This window comes from Macaca thibetana, chromosome 7 (genome assembly GCF_024542745.1).
Source record: "Macaca thibetana thibetana isolate TM-01 chromosome 7, ASM2454274v1, whole genome shotgun sequence".
NCBI classification, from domain to species: domain Eukaryota; kingdom Metazoa; phylum Chordata; class Mammalia; order Primates; family Cercopithecidae; genus Macaca; species Macaca thibetana.
The window spans coordinates 156,696,851-156,720,644 of NC_065584.1; the positions used below are offsets into that span (position 1 = coordinate 156,696,851).

Here is a 23,794-nt window from a genome sequence, read left to right on the forward strand (position 1 = left end):
GAATTTAAGTGTCCCACTCAAAAGACAACTGGGTTTTTTCAAGTTAAAGCTTGCTTTCTGATCATAACAGAGAAACATGTTTCACTATGCAGAATACAGAAAATATAGAACAGAACAAAAAACATTTTAAGATGATCAACCATAATCTCACAAGCTGGAGGCAAGGACTAAAAAGTGACAGCACTTCTTGAATTCCAGAAATATTCCAAAGGATATTAATTTATGTTTCAGATATTCCTTCTTCATGAATCTTGAATTCTAGGAATATTCCAAAAAATACTTACATTTCAGATGTTTCTTCTTATTCATGAATGATAAACTTTTAAGATAAAGTTGACACTTCCTTTGTTCTCACTCTCTCCCCAGAGACAAATACTATCATGAATTTCACGTTATCATTTCAGTTCATGTTTCTACACTTTATATGTATTAAATATATTCATAAACACTATGCTATACTGTCAAATGAATTTAATGTTTACCTATAAAGTATCATATTGCCCATATGTTTTTCAGATCTAACTATGTGGATAATTTTTATTATTTTTTTTTTTTTCAGACAGTTTCATTCTGCCATTCAGGCTGCAGTGCAGTGGTGTGATCTCGATTCACTGCAGCCTCAACCTCTCAGACTCAAGCAATCCTCCCGCTTCAGCCTCCTGAGCAGCTGGGACTACAGGCACACACCATGTTGATAATTTAGATCAACCTTATTCATCTTAACTGTTATACAGCATTGCAGCATATAAATATACCACAGTGTGTAATCCATTCTCCTCTTTGTAGGCATTTACACTATTTACAATTGTGTGTGATTACAAAATAAACCACAATAAATATTGTTGCATATGAGTTCAAAAGTTTCTGTGAAGAACAAACCTAAAAGTAGAAGAAGGTTAGAGCATACATATTTTCAGCTTTACAGAATACTACCAAATTCCTATATATAATTTTTACCAATAAGCTCTTTCAGCAGTAGCACTGAGAGTTCCTACTTCTTCCAAACCTTGACTATACTTAATGTTACCAGACCTCAGAATTTTGTCATGATGATGGGCATGAAGTGGTAAAACAAGGACATTTTATAAAAGTATCCATACATAATAAAAACATAACATTCATAAATGTAAGCAATATAAAAATTTATCGGTAAAAAGTATTAGATTATAATAGCTGTGAATGGTAGCTCACGACTGTAATCCCAGCACATTAGGAGACCAAGGTGGGCGGATCACTTGCGGTCAGGAGTTCGAGAACAGCCTGGCCAACATAGGAAACCCTGTCTTCACCAAAAATACAAAAATTAGCCGGATGTGGTAGTGCACACCTGTAATCATAGCTACTCGGGTGGCTGAGGCAAGAGAATCGCTTGAAACCAGGAGGCGGAGTTTGCAGTGAGCCAAGACCACACCACTGCACTCCAGCCTAGGTAACATAGTCAGACTCCATCTCAAAAAAAAAAAAAAAAAAAAAAGATTATAAGGAGAAGATTGAGTTATAAAATGACAGAAAGAGGCATTACCCTGCCACCAACAACATATGATAGATCAATAATCTTTTAAAGAACAACTTTGAATCATATTGAATGGATAAATATTACCTAGCAAATACAACAGCTTTCAGAGCATTTACTGATCAACTCTCAAATTCCAAAAACTGGAAATAATTTGAGGCATATAACAAAATGCAGTAAAGCCAAAAATCAACAACCAAATTTAAATAAAAGGCCTCAACCTTTTAGATTTATTCAAAATACATTAAGAAACAAAAATAATACCAGATTACACAAAAATGACAAAACAAAGCTAAGAAAAAAACGTAATAAAATCCAAAGCTATATTGTGAGGTATATTTCTGCAATTATTAAAAGTAAATATTGGCTGGGTACAGTGGCTCACACCTATAATCCCAACACACCTGTAATCCCAAGGCAGTAGGACTGCTTGAGCTCAGGAGTTAAAGACCAGGTTGAACAACACAGCAAGACCTCCTCTCTATTAGAAATAAAATGTAAAATCAGCCAGGCATGGGGGCACGTGCCTGAACTCCCAAATACTCAGGAGGCTGAGGCGGGAAGATTGTTTGAGCCCAGGAGATCAAAGCTACAGTGAGCCATGATCATGCCACTGCATTCCAGCCCAGGACTACAGGCACATGCCACCACGCCCAGCTAATTTTTTTTTTTTTTTTTGAGAAAGAGTTTTGCTTTTGTTACGCAGGCTGGAGTGCAATAGCACAATCTTGGAACACTGCAACCTCCGCCTCCCAGGTTCAAGCAATTCTCCTGCCTCAGCCTCCCGAGTAGCTGGGATTAGAGACGGGGTTTCATCATGTTGCCCAGGCAGGTCTTGAACTCCTAAGCTCAAGTAATCGCCTGCCTCGGCCTTCCAAAGTGCTGAGATTACAAGTGTGGGCCACCGTGCCCAGCCTCATACCATGGACTCTTATACAACAACAAAAAAGAAGAATCTAGAACATAGAAATCAGAATTGAAAGATCTCAAAAACATACTATGGAATGAAAAAAAGCCAAGTTTCAGAATAATACATACAGTATAACATTTATATAAAGACTGAAAACAGGCAAAACTATATATTCTTTATAAAAACATCTATCTATACTGAAAATACAGAAACAAGAATAGGAATGACGAACACCAAATTCATAATAGTGGTTACCTCTGGTGGAGACAGAGGTACACAGTGGGCTTCAATTATATGCAATATTTTATTACTTGAGTGGGGCTGTGAGTACGGGTTGATTACATTGTTTTCTATATAATATTGCGTGCTGGCAACATTTCATAACAGGGAAAAAAGGAAGAAAATATCCTAAAACAAATTAATATGTAACAAGTAAAATGTTAGAACTGATCAATCTAAAGGCCAACTCTTTGAAAACATGAAAGATGGCTAGGTGCGGTGGCTCACACCTGTAATCCTAGCATGTTGGGAGGCCAAGGCAGGCGCATCACCTGAAGTAAGGAGTTCGAGACCAGCATGACCAATATGGAGAAACCCCATCTCTACTAAAAATACAAAATTAGCTGGGCATGGCGGCGCATGCCTGTAATCCCAGCTACTTGGTAGGCTGAGGCAGGAGAATCACCTGTACCTGGGAGGCGCAGGTTGCGGTGAGCTGAGATCGCACCATTGCACTCTAGTCTGGGCAATAAGAGCGAAACTCCATCTCAAAAAAAAAAAAAAAAAAAAAAAAAGAAAAATAAAACATAAAAGACAAATCTCACACAAAGCAAAAGAAAAAAACTAAGAAACATAAATAGCTAATACCATAGAGAAAAAATTTTAAAGACTGAAATTAACAGACTATTTACAAAGAACTCAAAAGCAACACATTCTAAACATTCAAAACATCATTTTTAGAAAATCACAGATCATCCAATACATCATTTTTAGAAAACTACAGATCATCCAAATAACTCAAGCCAGATTTGAAAATCCTAAAAAATTAGTTAACATGGAACAAATAAAAAGATATCAAATACAGTTGCTCATAAGGTTGACCTCTCTCAAACCCTTGAGGAACATATTATTCTCTGCTAATGATCCTTCTAAATGCAGAAAAAGGAGCAAGGGTACAAAAACTCTCAACTCATTTCCTGAGTTCTCTTTAACTAGCACAAAAACCTAACAAAGATTGTACATAGATCTATGCATAACCACACAACCCCAAAACATACTAATCTTGCATAACATTTGGTAAGGATCCTAAAGAAAATATTATCCAATTCATGATTTTTTAATCAGCTCCTCTATAATTTTCTAAAAATTCTTAAATATAATACTTTTAGAATATTCAGAAACTATTAATACAGAACAAGTAGCAATGGGTTTAATATCCATTCTACAAAGTTTCTCATATTTATCTAATTAAAAATCTGATATTTAATTAGAAACCTATTCTTGGCCAGGCACAGTGGCTCACACCTGTAATCCCAACACTTTGGGAGGCCAAGGTGGGTGGATCACCTGAGGTCAGGAGTTGCAGACCAGCCTGATCAACATGGTGAAACCCCATCTCTACTAAAAATACAAAATTAGCCGGGCATGGTGGCGCATGCCTGTAATCTCGGCTACTTGGGAGGCTGAGGCAGGAGAATGGCTTGAACCCGGGAGGCAGAGGTTGCAGTGAGCCGAGATTGCGCCACTGCACTCCAGCCTGGGCAACAACAATGAAACTCCGTCTCAAAAAAACAACAACAAAAAAACCCTATTCTTTATATTGTTTCAACAGATGTTAAAATACACTCAAAATACATAAACCTGCTAAAAACTGAACAGTTTTTGGTAATGATGACAGTTCTAATATCTCACAACAAAAACATCTTCCACAATTACCTACAATTTATCAATTGGAGCTTGTTCACCTTTCAATAATTTTCACAAGTATCCATGCCAAATAGGCATTAGTAAAGACTCAAGACATTCATTATCGCCTCAGGTAACTACAAAAAAAAACTGAAAAGTAAATAAATAAAATTAAACCACTACTTTAAAAACATTTGTTCTTCTATATTTACCATTGAATTAAATCACCATGGGAAGAAGAGAAATTAAATCACAACTAAAGAGTTTGGATGTTTAAATAAACCAGTCAATGTGCTTATCTTTGTACTCTATCTCAACCAAAGCCTTAAGATTGCAATTATTATTATCAGTCTTAACCAACTAGAGGCAATCATTTTCTAAAATAATTTCTAAGTACTAACTAAAGATGAGATAGGTGTTTTCTTTAGCTTCTGAATTTTGAAGCTATTTTCTTTCTACTTAATACTAAACCTCAGCCCTAGAACCAATACAAATTATACACAAGAAGAAATTTAAGAAGCTGGGGTTCAAAAGTGAGATTTTCTGTCAAATCACATTTGCCATTTGCCATTAATGGTCTTTGATACTGGTTAGCCCAATTCTCAGAATTAGATTTCTCTCTTTTTTTTTAAACCCATACCTGAGTTCCTCTTTGAGTTGCCTGAATTGTTCTTACCAGTCTCTTACCAAAAAAGAAAGGATGCACTAGAAACAGAAGCCCTGGTTTCTGCTGAACTGCCTAGACTTACAAGTAGCCACAATGCCCTGTCACAATACCAAATCCTTGACTAAAGTATCACCTGAAATACCTGACTAAAACGCCATCTGTTCTCTGGCCTTTATGATCTTCAAAATTACAAACTTCAGATACCACACTCCATCTCCTGGTAGAATTTCTTTCCAGTAGGTCTAGTTCCAATTCACAGTACTCCCTTCTCCTGCCTCTTCCTCTGCTAGGTTATCATTCCACTGAAGTTAATAAGCAATGCCCAATGTACAGAAAAAATAAACACTGGGTGGTTAGACAAATAAGAAAGAGGTATCTATTGCTCTCAAAGAGCACTGCAACCTTAGACATGAACTAATAAACAATTAACTTTATGCTATAAAACTAAATTATGCTAAGCAGAAACAAATGCTCTGTATTTAGGGAGTCAGTTTAGACCACTTAAGGTTAAACCACATGAAGCGGCCTAGGAACCAAGATTTAGAAGATGAATAATTTTTTTTTTTAAAAACAAGCTATTCATAACTGCCAAAAACTGGAAACAACCAAAATGTCCTTCAACAGATAAATGAATATAGTACATCTATACAATGGAATATTACCCCATGATAAAAAGAAATGAGCTATCAAGCCACAGAAAGACATGAACGAATCTTTTTTTTTTTGTTTCTTGAGACGGGGTCTCGCTCTGTTACCCAGGCTGGAGTGTAGTGGCGCAATCTAAGCTCACTGCAACCTCCGCCTCTGGGGTTCAAGCCTCCCACCTCAGCCTACCAAGCAGCTGGGTATACAGGTACATGTCACCACGCCCAGCTAATTTTTGTGCTCTTTATGTTTTCTTGTTGTTGTTTTTAGTAGAGATGGGGTCTCCCTATGCTGCCCAGGCTGGTCTTGAACTCCTAGGGTTCAAGCAACTCACCTGCCTCAGCCTCTCAATGTGCTGGGATTGCAGGCATGAGCCACCACACCCAGCCAGACATAAATAAATCTTAAGTGCGTATTACTAAGTAAAACAAAGCAGTCTGAAAAATCTATATATTGTATGATTCAATTATATTACATCCTGGAAAGGGCAAAAATATATATATGTAGTAAAAAAGGTCAGTGGCTGCCAGCAGTTTACGGGGAGGGATTGAACAGGTAAAGCACAAGGAATTTTTATGGCAGTGAAACTATTCTGTATGATACTATAATAGTGGACACATGACTTCCTGCATCTGTCAAAAACCAAATAGCATGAAGAGTGGAACTTAACATATGCAAATATCAAAAATTATTTATGAGATTGGGGGATTCCACGAAGGAATATAGACTATGACAAGAAAACAGCATGCATGACAAGTATATGAAACCTCAACAAATGGGGTGGAAGGAAAAGGTGCTGTTCTAAGTAATTTTGGAAATGAGTGAAGTCTGTAGGATTAAAGGTAAAAGGAATTGCGCATAAGCACTGTATTCTAGTTGAAAAAGTCATTTCCCAGGGGGGTACAGGTTAACAATTTTGATACCACTACACATGTATACTGGAATTAAACAAGTAAATGGATGGCAGAGGATAGAAGACAGCTTTCTCACTGTTGAAGCAGGAGTTCACAGATAAGCAAGGGAAGAGGGCCAGAATGATCCATGTGTAGATGGATTACAGTTGGAGACATCATCATGAACTCATGTTTACCTTTATATAGATACAGATGATTACATATTAAAATATGTATAGATATGTGTATATACACAGGTTAGTATATACATACATATATTTCCTTGCTATGCCAGACAATAGGGCCTGTAAGAAATGACACCCCATCTGATGGGATAAATCTGGCAAGATGAGAAGGAGGTAGGCAAGAGAGAAGTTAAGAATATATGATAAATCATCACTCCAGAAAGAAAGAATCAGGTAATAAAGGCCCTTGATGTAAGAAGAAGCATGCTAGGAGATGAGAACCTTTAGGTCCTATTCAACCCATAAGGAAAAAAAAAAAGTAGTATCCTTTTTTCTCCACCCACCCAGATGCCCCCATCTTGAAACAAAATAATCTAACCAAAATCTTAGTATGAGAAGAAATCTCAAATATGAAAAGAGAAAAATTAGCATAGCCCCAGAACATTATACAGTCTAGCGTGGAAATACTCATCCTATCCAGCAAATTTAGGGACTATGGATGTCTGGAGCAAGTGGAGGCAAAGGAGAAAACACAAATTTTCTAAAGATTCTGCCTCACTCAATAGCAAACTGAGGCAGGTATCAGGAAAAATTCCATCTTTTGGAAATGCTATTTAAAAATAGTGCCTAATAAAAACATTATTAATAGAAAGCATTAACCCATTTACACCTACAAAATACACAAAATAAAAAATAAAAAGTTACAAAGTATTTGAAATGACAACTGAGAATGTAATCACTCACTTCTAATAATTCTGAGACAATAGGCAGAACTTCAGGATTACAGATATCAATGGAGTCATCCCGGTATGTCTTCTTTTTATAACAGATATTACCCAAATGTAGTATGGCTGAGAGAAGAGAGAAAATCCTGGGAAAACAAAACACAAATTATAGCTTAGTTGTATCCATTCCCAAAGATGGTTTCATTCTAAAATTCTAGTTAAGCAAACCAACCAGTACAAACATGAAGTATCTAGTCTTTGGAAAATAAGCAATATGGGAATAATTACTAAAATTTACTGAGGGTTTACTATATGTATCACATACTGTTTAAAATGCTTTTCATGGCCTTAAGTATTACACCACTTCTTATATAGTTATTTCAAAGAGACTTCTGCTATTGCCTGAATTTGTCACAGTGTTTTAAAAGGCCATGCCTTTCTAAATGCTATTTATCCTACCTGGAATGCTTTTTTCCTATACTGTTTCAGATACACTGAATCAGAATTGCCAAAGGAAAGGCCTTGAATCTGTATTTTTTTAAATCAAGTATCCTAGCTGATTTTTTATTATTAGTTATGTTGTTAAAATGCTTTCCTATACCACATTACGGTGTTTGGGGTAAACGGTTTTTTGTGGGGGGGGGGGGGTGTGTGTGTGTTAAGTATGAAGCAATGTGGGGTATATTAACCTCTACTGTGAAACAACTTCATATGGACCCTCCGTTCTAAATTTCCCTCCTGAGTCAGAAGAGCACGTGCCCTCCAATCAACAACTAATCTCTCCTCTTATGCTATATATCCCATCAACTCCTGTTAATTCAGGAACCTTAGGTTACCAAGCATCTCCATGTAGCTAAGAACAGTATATTATGTTCTTAACTTATCTGACATCTCAGAGGCATTTAACACAGCTAAACACTCCACTGAAAAACTCCTCAGTCTCCTTATACATACAGCTTTGTGTCACATGCAGTTATTTTCTTAGAATAAATATGGCTTACAAAATTTGTCTTACGAAAATTTAACACTATGTTTTCCTAAAATTATGAACTATTCCAACTAAAACAAAGATATTGCTTTAGGAACCTGAGATATTACCTTAGCAACATTTGAGAGGTACTGAATCACCATCTAACTTATAAATCTAATTTTTCAAATAATTTAAAGTTTTAAAATCTTTGAATCATTCACATGACTCACAGTAAATACAAGTCTATTAAAAAAATAATGCATAATGTTATTCTGGATTAAAGAATAAACTATCAACCAAAACATAACTAATGGAAGTCAAAAGACAAAAACAAATTCATGAGCTTCTTTTAAAATTTATTTTTAATAGAAATTCACTAATTTTCAGTGAACTGTAGTTTATGTCACCAATTGAGTTGGTATGCCAACTTACATATTGTATTATTTGATTTTAATTGACTTCTCATAAAAAGATTCTAGCAAATAGCCTGCTTATTAAAGAGTCATACCAATGATGTAAGCGCAAGCAAACAAGAAAACAGCAGAGGTGATTTTCTCCTACTCTCAGTATAGGGTCATCAATCATGAGGTTAAAAATTAACAACAGAGGTCGGGTGCAGTGGCTCCTGCTGGTAATCCTAGCACTTTGAGAGGTTGAGAAAGGCAGATCACTTGAGCCCAGGAATGCAAGATCAGCGTAGGCAACATGGCACAAAAAATACAAAATTAGCTAAGTGTGATGGTATAAGTCTGCAGTCCCAACTTCTTGGGAAGTTGAGGTGGGAAAATCATCTGAGCCTGGGGAGGTTGAGGCTGCAGTGAGCACTCCAGCCTAGGTGACAGAGTGAGACCCTGTCTCAAAAAAAAAAAAAAAAAAAAAAAAAAAAAAAAAAAAAAAAAAAAAAAAAAAAAAAAAAAAAATTTTAACAATATAATCAGATCTGATATACTCATCAACACAACTCTCCCCCTCAAAAAAGTTATAAGTAACTATTTTTTTCTGGTGAGAGCCAAGGTTGAGTATTTAATTTTAAATAATTTGTTTCAAATATAATTTATCTCATCTTTATCTCAACCTTTTTATATTTTTAATTTGTTTAGATTTACAATTTAAAAACGTATTACAATGGTACAGATATAAACTATACAGAGGAAATACACTGATAATTAAATACTATGCCTCTGATAAGTATGCATAATTTAATAAGATTAGAGATCACTGATATACAAAAAATGAAGAGCTATAAAAATATTGTTACAAAGCAAAAGTTTTGAGTAACATCTATGGATAGGCTTCAGGGGCACCATAAATTCCTGCATTTATATGCAAATTGTTAAAGATGTACATTTTACAACAACAACAGTGTCAGGTTTCATCAGATTCTCAAAAGAATTTATGACAAAAAAAGGAATTAGAAATAATGCTCGAGATGGATGAGGTACTAGATGAGGATTACCACTTAGAAAACTATTTTAAAAGACCAACAGGAGAAACCTTTCGAAGACATATCATGTGTTCTCTATTGGAGGTATAAAAATACAACAAGTAAACTCACTGTCTTCGTGTCTTGGGAAGAAATCCTACCATTTCCATGGCAAGTTGTAGGCGCTCAAAATCATGTCTCAAATCTTCTCCTTCCACCATGAAGCAATCCTGCTTATTCAAAATAAAAGTTTAAAATTCAAGATTATATATTTTAAAATAACGTGGGCCATTCAGAAATATGGTAATTTAGGATAAGTACCTGTATGTATAAATGCAAATTAGAGCTGGCAGAATAGTTAGGCCTAGTCAAATTCATTAGACCTCTTATCTTACTATAGGTATGCAAACTAAACACATACCTACTAAAATGCCAATAAGTTTACTTTTGTTCTCCCTTTCACAATCACCAAGATTAGGATCTCAAAAGTTAAGATAAAGAGCTAGCTGTACTTAGTAAGTATGCTGATACCAAGTTTAATTTTGAGTGGTTCTAAACAGTTTCAGAAATTCAAAGTATTTAAGAGTGCTTAATTCCACCAGCAAATATTATTTATTCAACAAACATTTAACAAGTGCCTACTCTATGTAAGGCACTGAACTAGATATTAGTGACACAAAAATAAATTTTAGAAGAGGCAATAATTTAGTTGAAGAGTGAAGCCTAGATTTATATAATATAAAGAAGTTTGCTACATCTATCTAATCTATATTTATATAGATCTACATAGATCTATATAGATTTTTTTTTTTTTTTCTTTTGAGATAGGGTCTTATTCCTGTTGCTCAGGTTGGAGTACAGTGGCATGATCTTGGCTCACTGCAGCTTCGACCTCCCGGGCTCAGATGATTCTCCCACCTCAGCCTCCCAAGCAACTGGAATTACCCAGCTAGTCCTACCATGACCAGCTAGTTTTTTGTATTTTTAATAGAGACAGGGTTTCACCACGTTGCCCAGGCTAGTCTTGAACTCCCGGACTCAAGCAATCCACCCACCTAGGCTTCCAAAAGTGCTGGAATTACATGCGTGAGCCACTGCGCCCAGCCTGTTACATCTACACTAGATATATACATATATAATTATTTATATATTTCATATATGTAATTATTTCCTAATGAAATAATAGACAACACGGTAATCAAACAAGGAAAGAAGTATATGTGAAAGTATAAAAACCCTCAGAAAACACATCATATGAGTCAGTAAAAATAGTTGTGAAGAGTCACACACGCCTGTAATCCCAGCTACTTGGAAGCTTGAGGTAGGAGGATTGCTTGAGCTAAAGAGTTTGAGACCAGCCTGGGCAACACAGCATAACACCATCACAAGAAAAAAAAAAAAATGCTGTGGAATACCAGATTAAAAAACATTACTTTTAAAGCATAACCCTTGCATTTCAGTTCCTCAAACAGTAGTAGACATACTCTAAATCTTCAAAACAATAAGTGAGTTATAAATCCCTTTACTGTATGTTGTCACAGTCCCTTGCACTTTCAAAAACCTCCTCACAACTGCATTTACATTTTTAATGCCTATCTTTCTAGGGAATATTCTCTCAAGTACTCACTGAAGTATATGGACAGTTAATCGTCTTATTAACTGGAGATCCCCAGTGCAAAGTCAGTGCCAAAAACAAGTCATTATTTAGGTAAATACATAGTCATTGAATTACTGAATAACATATATTGAATTGAATGAAACATTCCTTTTTCTGAAATAAAGTGCTCATTTATTTTATAAAAAGTATTTATCAAGTATTTACCATGTACAAAAAAATCTGTTTTAGGCACCATAAGCATTAGTCAACGAATATCTGAAGTTTAAAATAAAGTTTTGAAATGCTGTTAACAGTATTTTTATTCTCTACATGGAAAGCTGCACATGCACAGTTTAAAAATTTAAATTCACAAGTTCTTTCAGAGAACCCATGCATTTAATTTTATGACAATAAAGTTTTTGATAAGCAGTTTTAAGAAATTCTACTGACATGCCAATGTCCTACTCATTAAAATAATTTTTTTTTTTTTTTTGAGATGGAGTCTTGCACTTGTTGCCCAGCTGGAGTGCAATGACGCGATGTCTGCGCAGTGCAACCTCTGCCTCACGGGTTCAAGCAATTCCCCTGCCTCAGCTTCTCAAGTAATTGGGATTACAGGTGTGTGCCACCGTGCCAGGCTAATTTTCTTATATTTTTTTAGTAGAGACAGGGTTTTACCACATTGGCCAGGCTGGTCTCAAACTCCTGACCTCAGGTGATCCACCCACCTCAGCCTCCCAAAGTGCTGGGATTACAGGAGTGAGCCACCGTACCCGGCCCTAAGATAAATTTTTAAATGCATTCTTCTTTTACCTATAGTAAGTAAGCTCTCTTACTACTCTTCCCCTTACTTTCAAAACACAAACAGTTCATTCGCTTGATGATTTAACAAATATTTTCCTATCACAAGTGGCAAGGCAGAGGGAATCTATGCTTCACATGTGTCAATAATGATTCTTCTAACTAACAGTGTTCTAATCTGCCCTGAAAGTGAATGGAACAATTAATGTATATAAAATAGTGGAAAGTACACTGAAATATATTTGTATTTGCTCTTATCCTTAATCAAATGTTCTTAGAAACCCGAAGTGGTCTCAGTGAATATCAAAATCATAGTTTTAAAAAAATGTGTATTAATTCCCTTCTCTGTTTCTCTGATGACAACTATAGAAGAAAAACTAAGGATAAATTAAATCTCCCAGAACAGAAATGATTTTATCTTAATCTCAGCTCCCTGGGAGGCAGATCTTGAGACAGACCAAGAGTCAAATACAAGTCACAGAGAAAGTGAGAAAGTAAAAGAGCAGACAGACTAAACAGTCTGTGGTAACTACTATGAAAGTAGTTAAATGGAGTTTAATCCCAAGATTATCTCTGGGAAACAATCTAAAACCTACAGAGGTGAGAGAGCTACTGTATTTATATACCATCTCATCTCTCATCAGTCATTGTTTGAGGACTTCTGGACAGGGGGCAGGCAGCTGTTAATTCCCAAGTCATTTGTGAGTGCATAATGGAGTTTAATCCCAAGGTTATCTCTGGGAAACAATATAAAACCTAGAAAGGTGAGGGAGTGACTGTATTTATATACCATCTCATCTCTCATCAGTCACTGTTTGAGGACTTCTGGAGAGGGAGCAGGCAGCTGTTAATTCCCAAGTCACTTCTAGAGGGCCCTACAAATGCCAAGGCCTTCCAGGGTTCTGGACAAAGCCTTCAGGCCCCAGCATCCAAATACTGGTCAGCCAGAGTTCAAGGAAATGGTAAGGTTCGTTCCAAGGATAAGGCAGGGAACTAACAAACAACTGTTACAACCCCTTCCACTGAAAGAACATAGGCAATCCTTCTGTCAGCTCCGTATAAGTTCTTGTTTGTACTTGATAACATGCCACTACATTCCCCCAACAAACATACCCAAATGCTCTTTCATGCTATCAGATCTTGCTCTTTCTATGAGGTGACACACTATCTCATTTACAAATGCCTAGGATAAACCTAGCATGCAGTAGGCAATTAGTGTGGGTGTGAGGGAGAGAAAGAGAAGAGTCAAATTAGATATTTTCTTCTACTGTGTCTCTATTTCTTAAAATGGTACTTAAGAAATCATACTATCTTGTCTCTTTTTCTTTTTTCTTTGAGATGGAGTCTCGCTCTGTTGCCGAGGTTGGAGTGCAGTGGCACAATCCCAGCTCACTGCAACCTCCGCCTCCTGGGCTCAAGTGGTTCACCTCACCCTCCTGAGGAGTAGCTGGGACTACAGGTGTACACCACAGCATCCATCTGATTTTTATATTTTTTGGAGGGACAGTGTTTTGCCATGTTGCCCAGGCTGGTCTTAAACTCTTGGGCTCAAGCAATCTGCCTAGCTCAGCCTTGCAAAGTGCTGGGATTACAGGCATGAGACACTGTCCAGTTCCATATTATATTTGATCCTTATAAAACCTCTGGTGGTAGTTATGATTCCCTTTCACACAAGCAGCAGCATTGGCTCAGAATTTAAGCCAACTGCTCCTATGGTGGTGAAGCTTGCTAATAGTGTAGCTGGGATTCCAACCAAGCCTGTTATTTATCTCCTTTTTTCTTAAGTGATCTCCAGCGTCTTTACTAACCTTCAAAGTCAATTGTTCCAGTTTATGTCCTGCACTCTACACTGGTAGTTATAAAAATGTATGATTTCTTAAGTACCATTTTAAGAAATAGAGACAAGTGGCTGGGCGCAGTGGCTCATGCCTATAATCCCAGAACTTTGGGAGGCTGAGGCGAGCAGATCACCTGAGGTCAGGAGTTCAAGATCAGCCTGGCCAACACAGTAAAAACCTATCTCTATTAAAAATACAAAAATTAGCTGGGTGTGGTGCCAGGCGCCTGTAATCACAGCTACTCAGGAGGGTGAGGCAGGAGAATCGCTTGAACCTGGGAGGTGGAGGTTGAAGTGAGCTGATACCATGCCACTGTGCTCCAGCCTGAATGACAAAGTGAGACTCCATCTCGAAAAACAAATTAAAAAAAAAAATAGGAAGGAAGGAAGGAAGGAAGGAAGGAAGGAAGGAAGGAAGGAAGGAAGGAAGGAAGGAAGGAGGGAAGGAAGGAGGGAAGGAAGGAGGGAAAGAAGAAAAAAAAGAAAAGAAAAAAAGATGTTAAGTGCTTCTTTTAAATTTTTTTGAGACAGGGTCTCACTCTGTCACCCAGGCTGGAGTGTAGTGGTACGATCTTGGCTAAATGCAACCTATGCCTCCTGGGATCAAGTGATTCTCTCACCTCAGCGTCCTGAGTAGCTGGGACTACAGGCACGTATCACTACGCCCTGCTAATTTTTTTTTGTTGTTTTTTGGTAGAGACAAGGTTTCACCATGTTGGCCAGGCTGGTCTCAAACTCCTGACCTCAAGTGATCCACCCGCCTAGGCTTCCCAAAGTGCTGGGATTACAAGCGTGACCAACCGTATCTGGCCAGATGTGAAGTGCTTTTTAAACGAAAAAATATACGCAGAGAAAGTTGTGCAGTATGCGGAGACCTTATACCAGACTGGCAGAGGAGGGTGAGGAATAAAGCCAGAAAGACAATGTTTAAGTGTGTGACCACAAATTTACAAACTGACAGATGGGTTTTGGCAGTAGGAATCTTTACACTGCAAAAATACTTAAAACAGAGTAGATGAAAACATGGTTTCAGAGTATCTTGCCCAAGTTGCATCATGATCCCTGAAAGCATTATAGGAGGTCTACCACACAGGAAATGAGCTTCCAGGTATTTATAAACGTTTGGATTCCTGTAAAGGTAGTAGTGACCAAGGTTGGAGCTTTGTCTCCACAGAATAATACAGGTCAAATCCCTCTGCAGCATGATGGACACAGGTGTCCTGAGACTATCACTTATGGCAATTACCATTAAAACCCTACCTAATAGTTGGACCCTAAAATTCAAGGCTCAGATAAATAAAAGAATTTGGTGAGGCTGGCTGACCCTTTACATTGAAGTTATTCAGATCAGCTTTGTTTTTTTTCTTTTTCTCGAGACGGAGTCTTGCTCTGTTGCCCAGGCTGGAGTGCAGTGGCATGATCTCAGCTCACCTCAAGCTCCACCTCCAGGGTTCACGCCATTCTCCTGCCTCGGCCTCCCTAGTAGCTGGGACCACCGGCACCCACCACCACACTCAGCTAATTTTTTGTACTTTTTAGTACAGACAGGGTTTCACTGTGTTAGCCAGGATTGTCTCAATCTCCTGACCTCATGATCCGCCCACCTCGGCCTCCCAAAATGCTGGGATTACAGGCGTGAGCCACCGCGCCTAGCCTCAGATCAGCTTTAAGGTACAATGGCAGACATCAGCCAACATATTACCAGTATTTAATTCATTCTTCATATTTTATAATTGAAGAAACAAAGGTTGAGATGTTATTAATAATAAAAATAAAAAGACATTTAATAGATTATTACCACTTGAAGAGGGGAAATTAGCACTTATTAAATATTCTTCTACATGTCAGTCACCATGAGAGTTACTGAAACCTCAAAACACAAGGAGATAATTATATATACATTTACAGACAAGAAAAGAGATTCACAGGTTAAATAACTTTCCAAAGGTTAAAAAAAAAAATCTTATAAATAACAGGGCTGGCCAAACCAAAATCTATGTAGTTCCAAATCCCCTGCTCTCTCCCATGCAACACTGCTGTTTGTGCTTATTTAATAGGATAACCCTTAAATGGAACTAAATCACCATACAAGGGCAACAACAGGTCCCTTGTAAAAAGCAATTTTCTAACTACACGTCTCCTTGGGACCATTTATACAATTCCACGAAATACGTAAGTAATGTAGTACAACAGAACAGTCCTCAATCCTCTCTACCTATGAAGCTAGTCACATAAGTTCTAATAACTCACAGGGAAACAAAGTTTAGTTTGTCCCCAAATATATTATGAGGAAGAGCTAACAGGAAAGAATAAAAGATCCTCTGACTGTTTGCTTTTATTAATTAACATAAGAAAAACAATCAGAAATTAAATTTCAAACTATAATAGATATTCAAACACAATAAATCGATAATGGTGACAAAAGTATTATTAAGGGAAGAGCAGATTATGGATACAAAGTTCTTCTAAAGGGAAAGATGGGTAATGATGACTTAAATGGTGGCAACAGCATTCGCTATGCACTTACTAAGGATTATGTACTCTATCAAGTTCTTTACATGCACAACTTTAAGACTCACAAAACTTAAAGACCATTATTAACCCCTAAAATAAATGATACTGGAAAATAAACCAGCCAATATTCATGTTAGGTCATTCTGCTTCAGAGCACAAATCCTTTTTTTTTTTTTTTTTTTTTTTTGAAATAGAGTCTTGCTGTGTCACCCAGGCTGCAGCGTAACGGTGTGATCTTGTCTTGCTGTAGCCTCAACCTCCTGGGCTCAAGCAATCTGCCTGCCTCAGCCTCCTGAGTAGCTGGAACTACAGGCGTGTATCACTATACCTGGCTTAACTTTTTGGAGAGATAGGGTGTTGCCTTGTTGCTCAGGCTAGTCTCACAAACTCCTAGTCTCAAGCAATTCTCCCACCTCAGCTTCTAAAAGTGTTGAATTATAGGCATGAGCCACTACTCTCGGCCCCCAAATTCTTAAGTATTACTTAGACTACCTCTGAAAAGTAGCAGATCAGTTCACAGCTTCACTGTAAGCTCAGAACAGGTGATCTCTTCTATTTGCAGTATGTGTTTGCAGTCCCCTACCTGCTTTCCAAGGAGGCATGGTCACTTGGTGTAGTACGTGAAAAAGGAAAAGGGGGAGCTTCTTAAGAACGGCAAAACAGGCCGGGCGCGGTGGCTCAAGCCTGTAATCCCAGCACTTTGGGAGGCCGAGACGGGTGGATCACGAGGTCAGGAGATCGAGACCATCCTGGCTAACACGGTGAAACCCCGTCTCTACTAAAAAATACAAAAAACTAGCCGGGCGCGGTGGCGGGCACCTGTAGTCCCAGCTACTCGGGAGGCTGAGGCAGGAGAATGGCCTGAACCCAGGAGGCGGAGCTTGCAGTGAGCTGAGATCCGGCCACTGCACTCCAGCAAGGGGGACAGAGTGAGACTCCGTCTCAAAAAAAAAAAAAAAAAAAAAAAAAAGAACGGCAAAACAACTTAAATTTTTTCTGTTAAAATATATCAGAATCTATAAATTTAAATGTCAAGTGTTTTTTTCCCCCAAAATGTTAAATCTAAACTCCAAAATTACTTGGTTACATAACAGTAATACAATCAAAATTTATCTAAAAAAAAATTATTATCCATGTATACTGAATCTTCTCACCTGTGAAATAGGCTAGTTCGGCAATTAGTAAAGTTTATAAACATGCAGCACGAATCAAAGTTGTGGTTCTTTAAAGCAAGGACTAAGAAATGTTTTCAGAAAGAATATTTAATAAATTAATTCATTAGTTAATTAATAGATATAGGAAGATTAGTGTGTGTTTTCAGCCTTTTTAGAACTAACTTAATTGAAAAATTTTTAAAAAATTTTGTGTTCTTTTTATAGTTACAAACTTGTCATAAAATATAACAAATAAAGCTAAATTTAGCTGGGCATGGTGGCTCATGCCTATAATCCCAGCACTTTGACAGGCCAAGGCAAGAGAATCACTTGAGGCCAGAGGTTCAAGACCAGCCTGGACAACATAGTGAGACTCTGTCTCTAATTTAAATATATACTTATTAAAATACAATAATACAATTTTTAAAAAATTAAAGCAAAATATACCTATTCACTCTATATTACATCATGTATCCCCTTAAATCACTCAATTTAAAACAGAAAATAGGCTAGGCATAGTGGCTCATACCTGTAATCCCAGCACTTTGAGTGGCCAAGATGGGCAGATCACTTGAGGCCATGAGCTCAAGACCAGCCTGGCCAATATGGCGAAACCCCATCTCTACTAAAAATAGAAAAATTAACCGGGCCTGGTGGCACACGCCTGTAATCCCAGCTACTTGGGAGGCTGAGGCATGAGAATTGCTAGAACCCAGGAGATGGAGGTTGCAGGGAGACAAGATCATGTCACTGTACTCCAGTAATAGTGCGAGACTCTGTCTCAAAAAATAAAAATTAAAAAAAAAAAAAAACCTTATTTATAGGAATTTCAATACTTATTTTTGGATAATTTTATTAAGGCTACAGACTCTTGCTACTGGGAAAAAAAATCAAAAAAAAAAATTCATGCATTCATTATGTGTAAAGATTGTTGACATATAAAACATAAAGGATGCAATTTTTTGAAATAAACAATAATTATTACTCGTAGTATGTGGGTAATGAAACTACTAAAAAATAAAAGGGGAAAAAAACTATAGTTCATACAAATCCACAGCAATGCTGAAGAATCAGGAATATAATCAATTAATGTTTGTCAAAATAAATATTGAATGTGGACTAAGTCTTAATGACCAGAAAATATCCAAAAAAAAGTAAATTAACTGGTTTTAAATCAACAAACTATACTGATATAAATCAATCATTCAAAAGAAATGAAACATTGATTTATCTTCCTTCCTAGGATTATTTGTATTTCAGCTGATTTGCATTCTAAATCTTCAGATGGATGCAAATGAGCAATGTGAGGACCCTTTGACAGGAACACAGAATATTTAGGTACTTGTACTGACCGGCTCAGAGTCATAGCAATAATCATCCCAGCTCTGTCTGAGGGGTTTCTTTGTTATCTGAAAGTAAGGCAGATTAGTTAGGTAGAAGTAATGGTTATTATAATTTTCTAATGATCTCTTAGATGTGGTGTGCAGGTAGTACTGCTGCTATCCATTGAAAAGTTATTTTGCGTAGCAGCATAAAACAAGAAATAATGAAGTAAATTTTCACATTCTGGGAGACTGTATACTATACTACCCAACTCATATATACCATAGGCTCCAGTGACTGTTATTTATATAAACTGAGTCCCATATCCTATGAATACTGACATTATGACAGAAATATATTATGGTCATTAATTACAAAAAGATCTGAAAGAACAGCAAAATTCCAGAGTTCTCTAATACTAACAACTATCAGCTCATTTATGAGATCGTTACTTTATAAAAAAGAAAATCTTTAATCACCCAAATATAATGCAAATAGTTTAAACTGGGGAGGAAAAAATTCAGAAGCTGAATTAGCAAATATTTTTGAAAAGCTACTTAATTCTATGCGTAAAAATTAATAATATTGTATCAGAAATTGATACTTTAAATAACTTGGAATGCGCAATATATTAATACAAAGTCATTAGTTTATATTAATATATGCAGTTTCAAAATTAAGAAATAACAGTTAATGCAACACACTGTATATCTTGGGGAAAGCCAAAGGTATAACTTTTTTTTTTTTTTTTTTTTTTTTTTGTGAGACAGAGTCTCACTCTGTCACCCAGGCTGGAGTGCAGTGGCATGATCTTGGCTCACTGCAACCTCTGCCTCCTGAGTTGAAGTGATCTCATGCCTTAGCCTCCCAAGTAGCTGAGATTACAGGCGTGCGCCACCACACCGAGCTAATTTTTTTGTATTTTTTAGCAGAGACAAGGTTTCATGATGTTGGCCAGGCTGGTCTCGAACTCCTGATCTCAGGTGATTGAACCGCCTCAGCCTCCCAAAGTACTGGGATTACAGGTGTAAGTCACTGCACTCAGCCAAAGATATAACTTTCATAACCCTAAATATATACTGCTATCTTTGAACCACCACCAGTGTCAATTTGCTTACAAAACCTTCATAAGGATTTTTTTAACTGTCATAAAAGAATTTCTTTCCATAGACATTACATCTTGCCTCCAACAACGGAAAAATAAGGGGAGACAATCTATTATTTAAATGATCTATTGTTTGTTTTACTAATTCCATTAATGCTGGTTGTAAAATTTTTGTTATTATGAGAAATAATAAAATTGGTAAAGTCAATATAATGAAAAGTGAGAATTACTCCTTAATGTGGAAGTTTAGGGATGAATTTTGAGTTTTGAGGAAAGATCCAAATTCTCTAAGTCATTTGCCTTTGAATAGTCATACTCTAAGTCAATGTCACAGTATCATGCAAAGACGTATGTGTATGAGACTTCAAAACATGCAAATTAGGTTTCAAGTAATCCTTAGCAAAGGACAAGAATTAATCATTAGTAACATTTAATATCCTGGGGTTGTAAAAGGCAAATCACTTTAGTAAAAGTAAAGCATTTTTCTAATAGAGTAGAAGTATCAATAAACAGCTTATTGTTTTTTTTTCCCACAGAATTTCACAGAAAACGAAAAGCACATACATTATCTGAGCTTTTAACATTTATATGAGGATGGTAATTACCCTCAAATTTGAGAACTGCATCACATAAATTTGTAGAGTACATGTATGAAAGTGCTAGCTAATATCCATTTGTAGATTTGGGAAAGAAAGTACTAGAAAAAAGACACTTTTCAAGCATTAAATTTAATACTGCCCTATACTTCAAAAAGCTTTTTATGAACTCTCACCTGATTGAGATAATGATATTCCTCTGGTTGCTTAAGATGGAATGCTGATCTCTCGTCTTCACTTGCTCCTGCCAAGAGGTAATAGAATACATGATAGTTCCTGTAGGAAACAAAGAAGTACAGTTTTATAATGTGTGATTTATGGTTATCATTTAACAGGGGGAGGAGGGAAGCAAACAGTAATTAGTAAAATGTATCAGCTTTGCTTCATTTTTTAACATAAATGTGATAAATTCAGCATTTAAGAACTCCTAAAAATTGAATGATGTTTTGGATGTGGAATACAAGAGAGAGGGATGAAGGCAGCAAAATTAACAAAGTTAGGACCTCTGAAAATTTTCTTCTCCATAAAACCAATGAGAAATCTGGCAAATCTGTCATAATTAACCTTTTCAGAACTGTGGAAACTAATCAAAAGCTTGCAACAACCCAGAGAGTGTTTACTCAATAAAAAGAGCCAAATCTCAATTAAAAAATGGCTTTGCAGTGTTTTTAACTTGCCCTATTCCATTCCCTTGAAAACCAACAGCCTGCAAACTTGGAGATCAGAAGCCTGGCAGCTACCAGAAAGGTCAGAACAGGTTCTGAGCTTGTTCAAAGCCTCATTCCCTAAGAAATACCATTATTTGAACTGTATGGTGGGTCCCTGTAAGCAGCCATATTCACGACTGACTCTAGGAGACTCATTCAGACTTCACATGGTGCAAAGATCTTTTCCCCAGAGGCATCCATAGAAACTGAGGCTGAACAGCCTACTTCCTAAAGCAGTGGATCAAAGTTGGGGCAAACAATAGGCTAATCAAGAAACTTAAAAGGAAAAGCTGGTGAATGTGATCTTCATACTGGCTTTGAAAACCTCCAAGAAATTTCCTAGGAATCTAGAAGGCCATTTGCGTGCAGAACCCTGTGGGCATGCCCAGGGTTGTATGTGCTCTCAGAAAAAAAACAGATTAAATATAAACTCTCACCTCTGGTTAACTCTGAACTTCCCTACAAGCAGAAAATAAAGGCTAAGGTAGATCTGTAAAATACCTAGCTGAATGTTGAAGGCATGGAACAATATACATAGAGAGCCCTGTGGCAAGGAGTGAGAGGCTTGCTTATTGTTTCCAAGCATTTAAATAAATCTCTGTCAAGTTATTACCTGACAACTAAGTTAAATAAGCAGATACTTCAATAGCCACACTCAAAAAAGAATATCGACTTTATAAAATTAATTCAGAAAAGTCACAAAACAAACAGTAGGAATAAAAACAACCATCAAACCCTAGTAAGGAGAGGACTCATTTCTAGAGTTGCCACATTATATTATTTTAAAAATCCAATTTTTCGGCCGAGCGTGGTGGCCACACCTATAATCCCAGCACTTTGGGAGGCGGAGGTGGGCGGATCACGAGGTTAAGAGATGGAGACCATCCTGGCCAACATGGTGAAACCCCATCTCTACTAAAAATACAAAAATTAGCTGGGCATGGTGACATGCACCTGTAGTCCCAGCAACTCAGGAGGCTAAGGCAGGAGAATCACTTGAACCCAGGAGACGGAGGTTGCAGTGAGCCGAGATCGTACCACTGCACTCCAGCCTGGTGACAGAGTGAGACTGTCTTAAAACAAAAACAAAAACAAAAACAAAAACCAATTTTTGTTTTGAGACAGGATATCTGTCACCCAGGTTGGAGTGTAGTGGCATGCTCATGACTCACTGCAGCCTTGACCTCCTAGGCCCAGGTGATTCTCCCACTTCAGTCTCCCTACTAGCTGGGACCACGGGTGTGCACCACCAAACCTGGCTAATTTTTGTATTTTTTGTAGACAAGAGTTTCCCCATGTTGCCCAGGCTGGTCTCGGAAGTCATGGGGGCTCAGGTGATCTACCCATCTTGGCCTCCCAAAGTGCTGGGATTACAGGCATGAGTTACCACACCCAGCCAAAAAAAATCCAGTTTTCAACAACAACAACAAAAATTATAAGGCATGCAAAGAAAGAAGACAGTATAGCCGATACAAAGTAGAAAAAGTATTAATAACTGTCCCTGAAAAAACCCAGACATTAGACTTACAAGATTTTAATCAGCTATTTTAAACGTGTTCAATGAACTAAAGAAAGTTACATTTAATGAACTAAAGAAAAATATAAGAACACTATCTCACCAAATAGAGACTAATATACAGGACTCATAAGAAATTAATCAAAAAAGAATTCTTGAGTTGAAAAATATAACTGAAATGAAAAAGTATCTAACGGAGCTTAACAGCTAATATGAGTAGGTAGAAGAAGAACCAGTGAACTTGAAGAAAGAATCAAAAAACATGAAGACAGGTTAACAGACTCTCGTCTAAAGAATACAAGAAAAAAAACGGAGGATAAGAAACAAGGTTTCAGAGACCTGTGGGACACCATTAAAAAGACTCCCATGGGGGGCACAGTCGCTCATGTCTATAATCCTAGCACTCTGGGAGGCAGAGGTGGGTGGATCACCTGAGGTCAAGAGTTCAAGGCTGCTCACGCCTATAATCTCAGCACTTTGGGAGGCAGAGGTGGGTGGATCACCTGAGGTGAGGAGTTCGAGGCCAGCCTGGCCAACATGGTAAAACCCCGTATCTACTAAAATTACAAAAAAAAAAAAAGCTGGGCATGGTGACAGGCACTTGTAATCCCAGCTACTCAGGAGGCTGAAGCAGGAGAACCACTTGAACCCGGGAGGCAAAGGCTGCAGTAAACTGGGATCTCACCATTGCACTCCAGCCTGGGCAACAAGAATGAAACTCTGTCTCAAAAAAAAAAAAAAAAAAAACCAAAAGAAAAGAAAGAAAAAAAGTGTCCTATACATACTAGGAGTTCTAAAAGGAGAAATA

The 23,794-nt window shown here is 37.2% G+C and overlaps 1 protein-coding gene across 13 annotated transcripts in view; it reads right to left on the reverse strand.

Annotated features, from left to right (window-relative positions):
* MYO9A (myosin IXA) overlaps positions 1-23,794 on the reverse strand; it is a 307,192-nt gene that overhangs the window by 190,637 nt on the left and 92,761 nt on the right. For 12 of the 13 annotated variants that reach the window (XM_050796252.1, XM_050796251.1, XM_050796254.1 and 9 more), the window contains 4 exons: positions 20,940-21,039; positions 19,092-19,148; positions 9,969-10,066; positions 7,463-7,589 (listed from right to left, as the gene is read on the reverse strand). In XM_050796252.1, coding sequence (XP_050652209.1) covers positions 7,463-7,589; positions 9,969-10,066; positions 19,092-19,148; positions 20,940-21,039 — 382 coding nt within the window. The remainder of the gene's footprint in view (positions 1-7,462; positions 7,590-9,968; positions 10,067-19,091; positions 19,149-20,939; positions 21,040-23,794) is intronic. The other variant, XM_050796259.1, reaches the window with a different exon arrangement.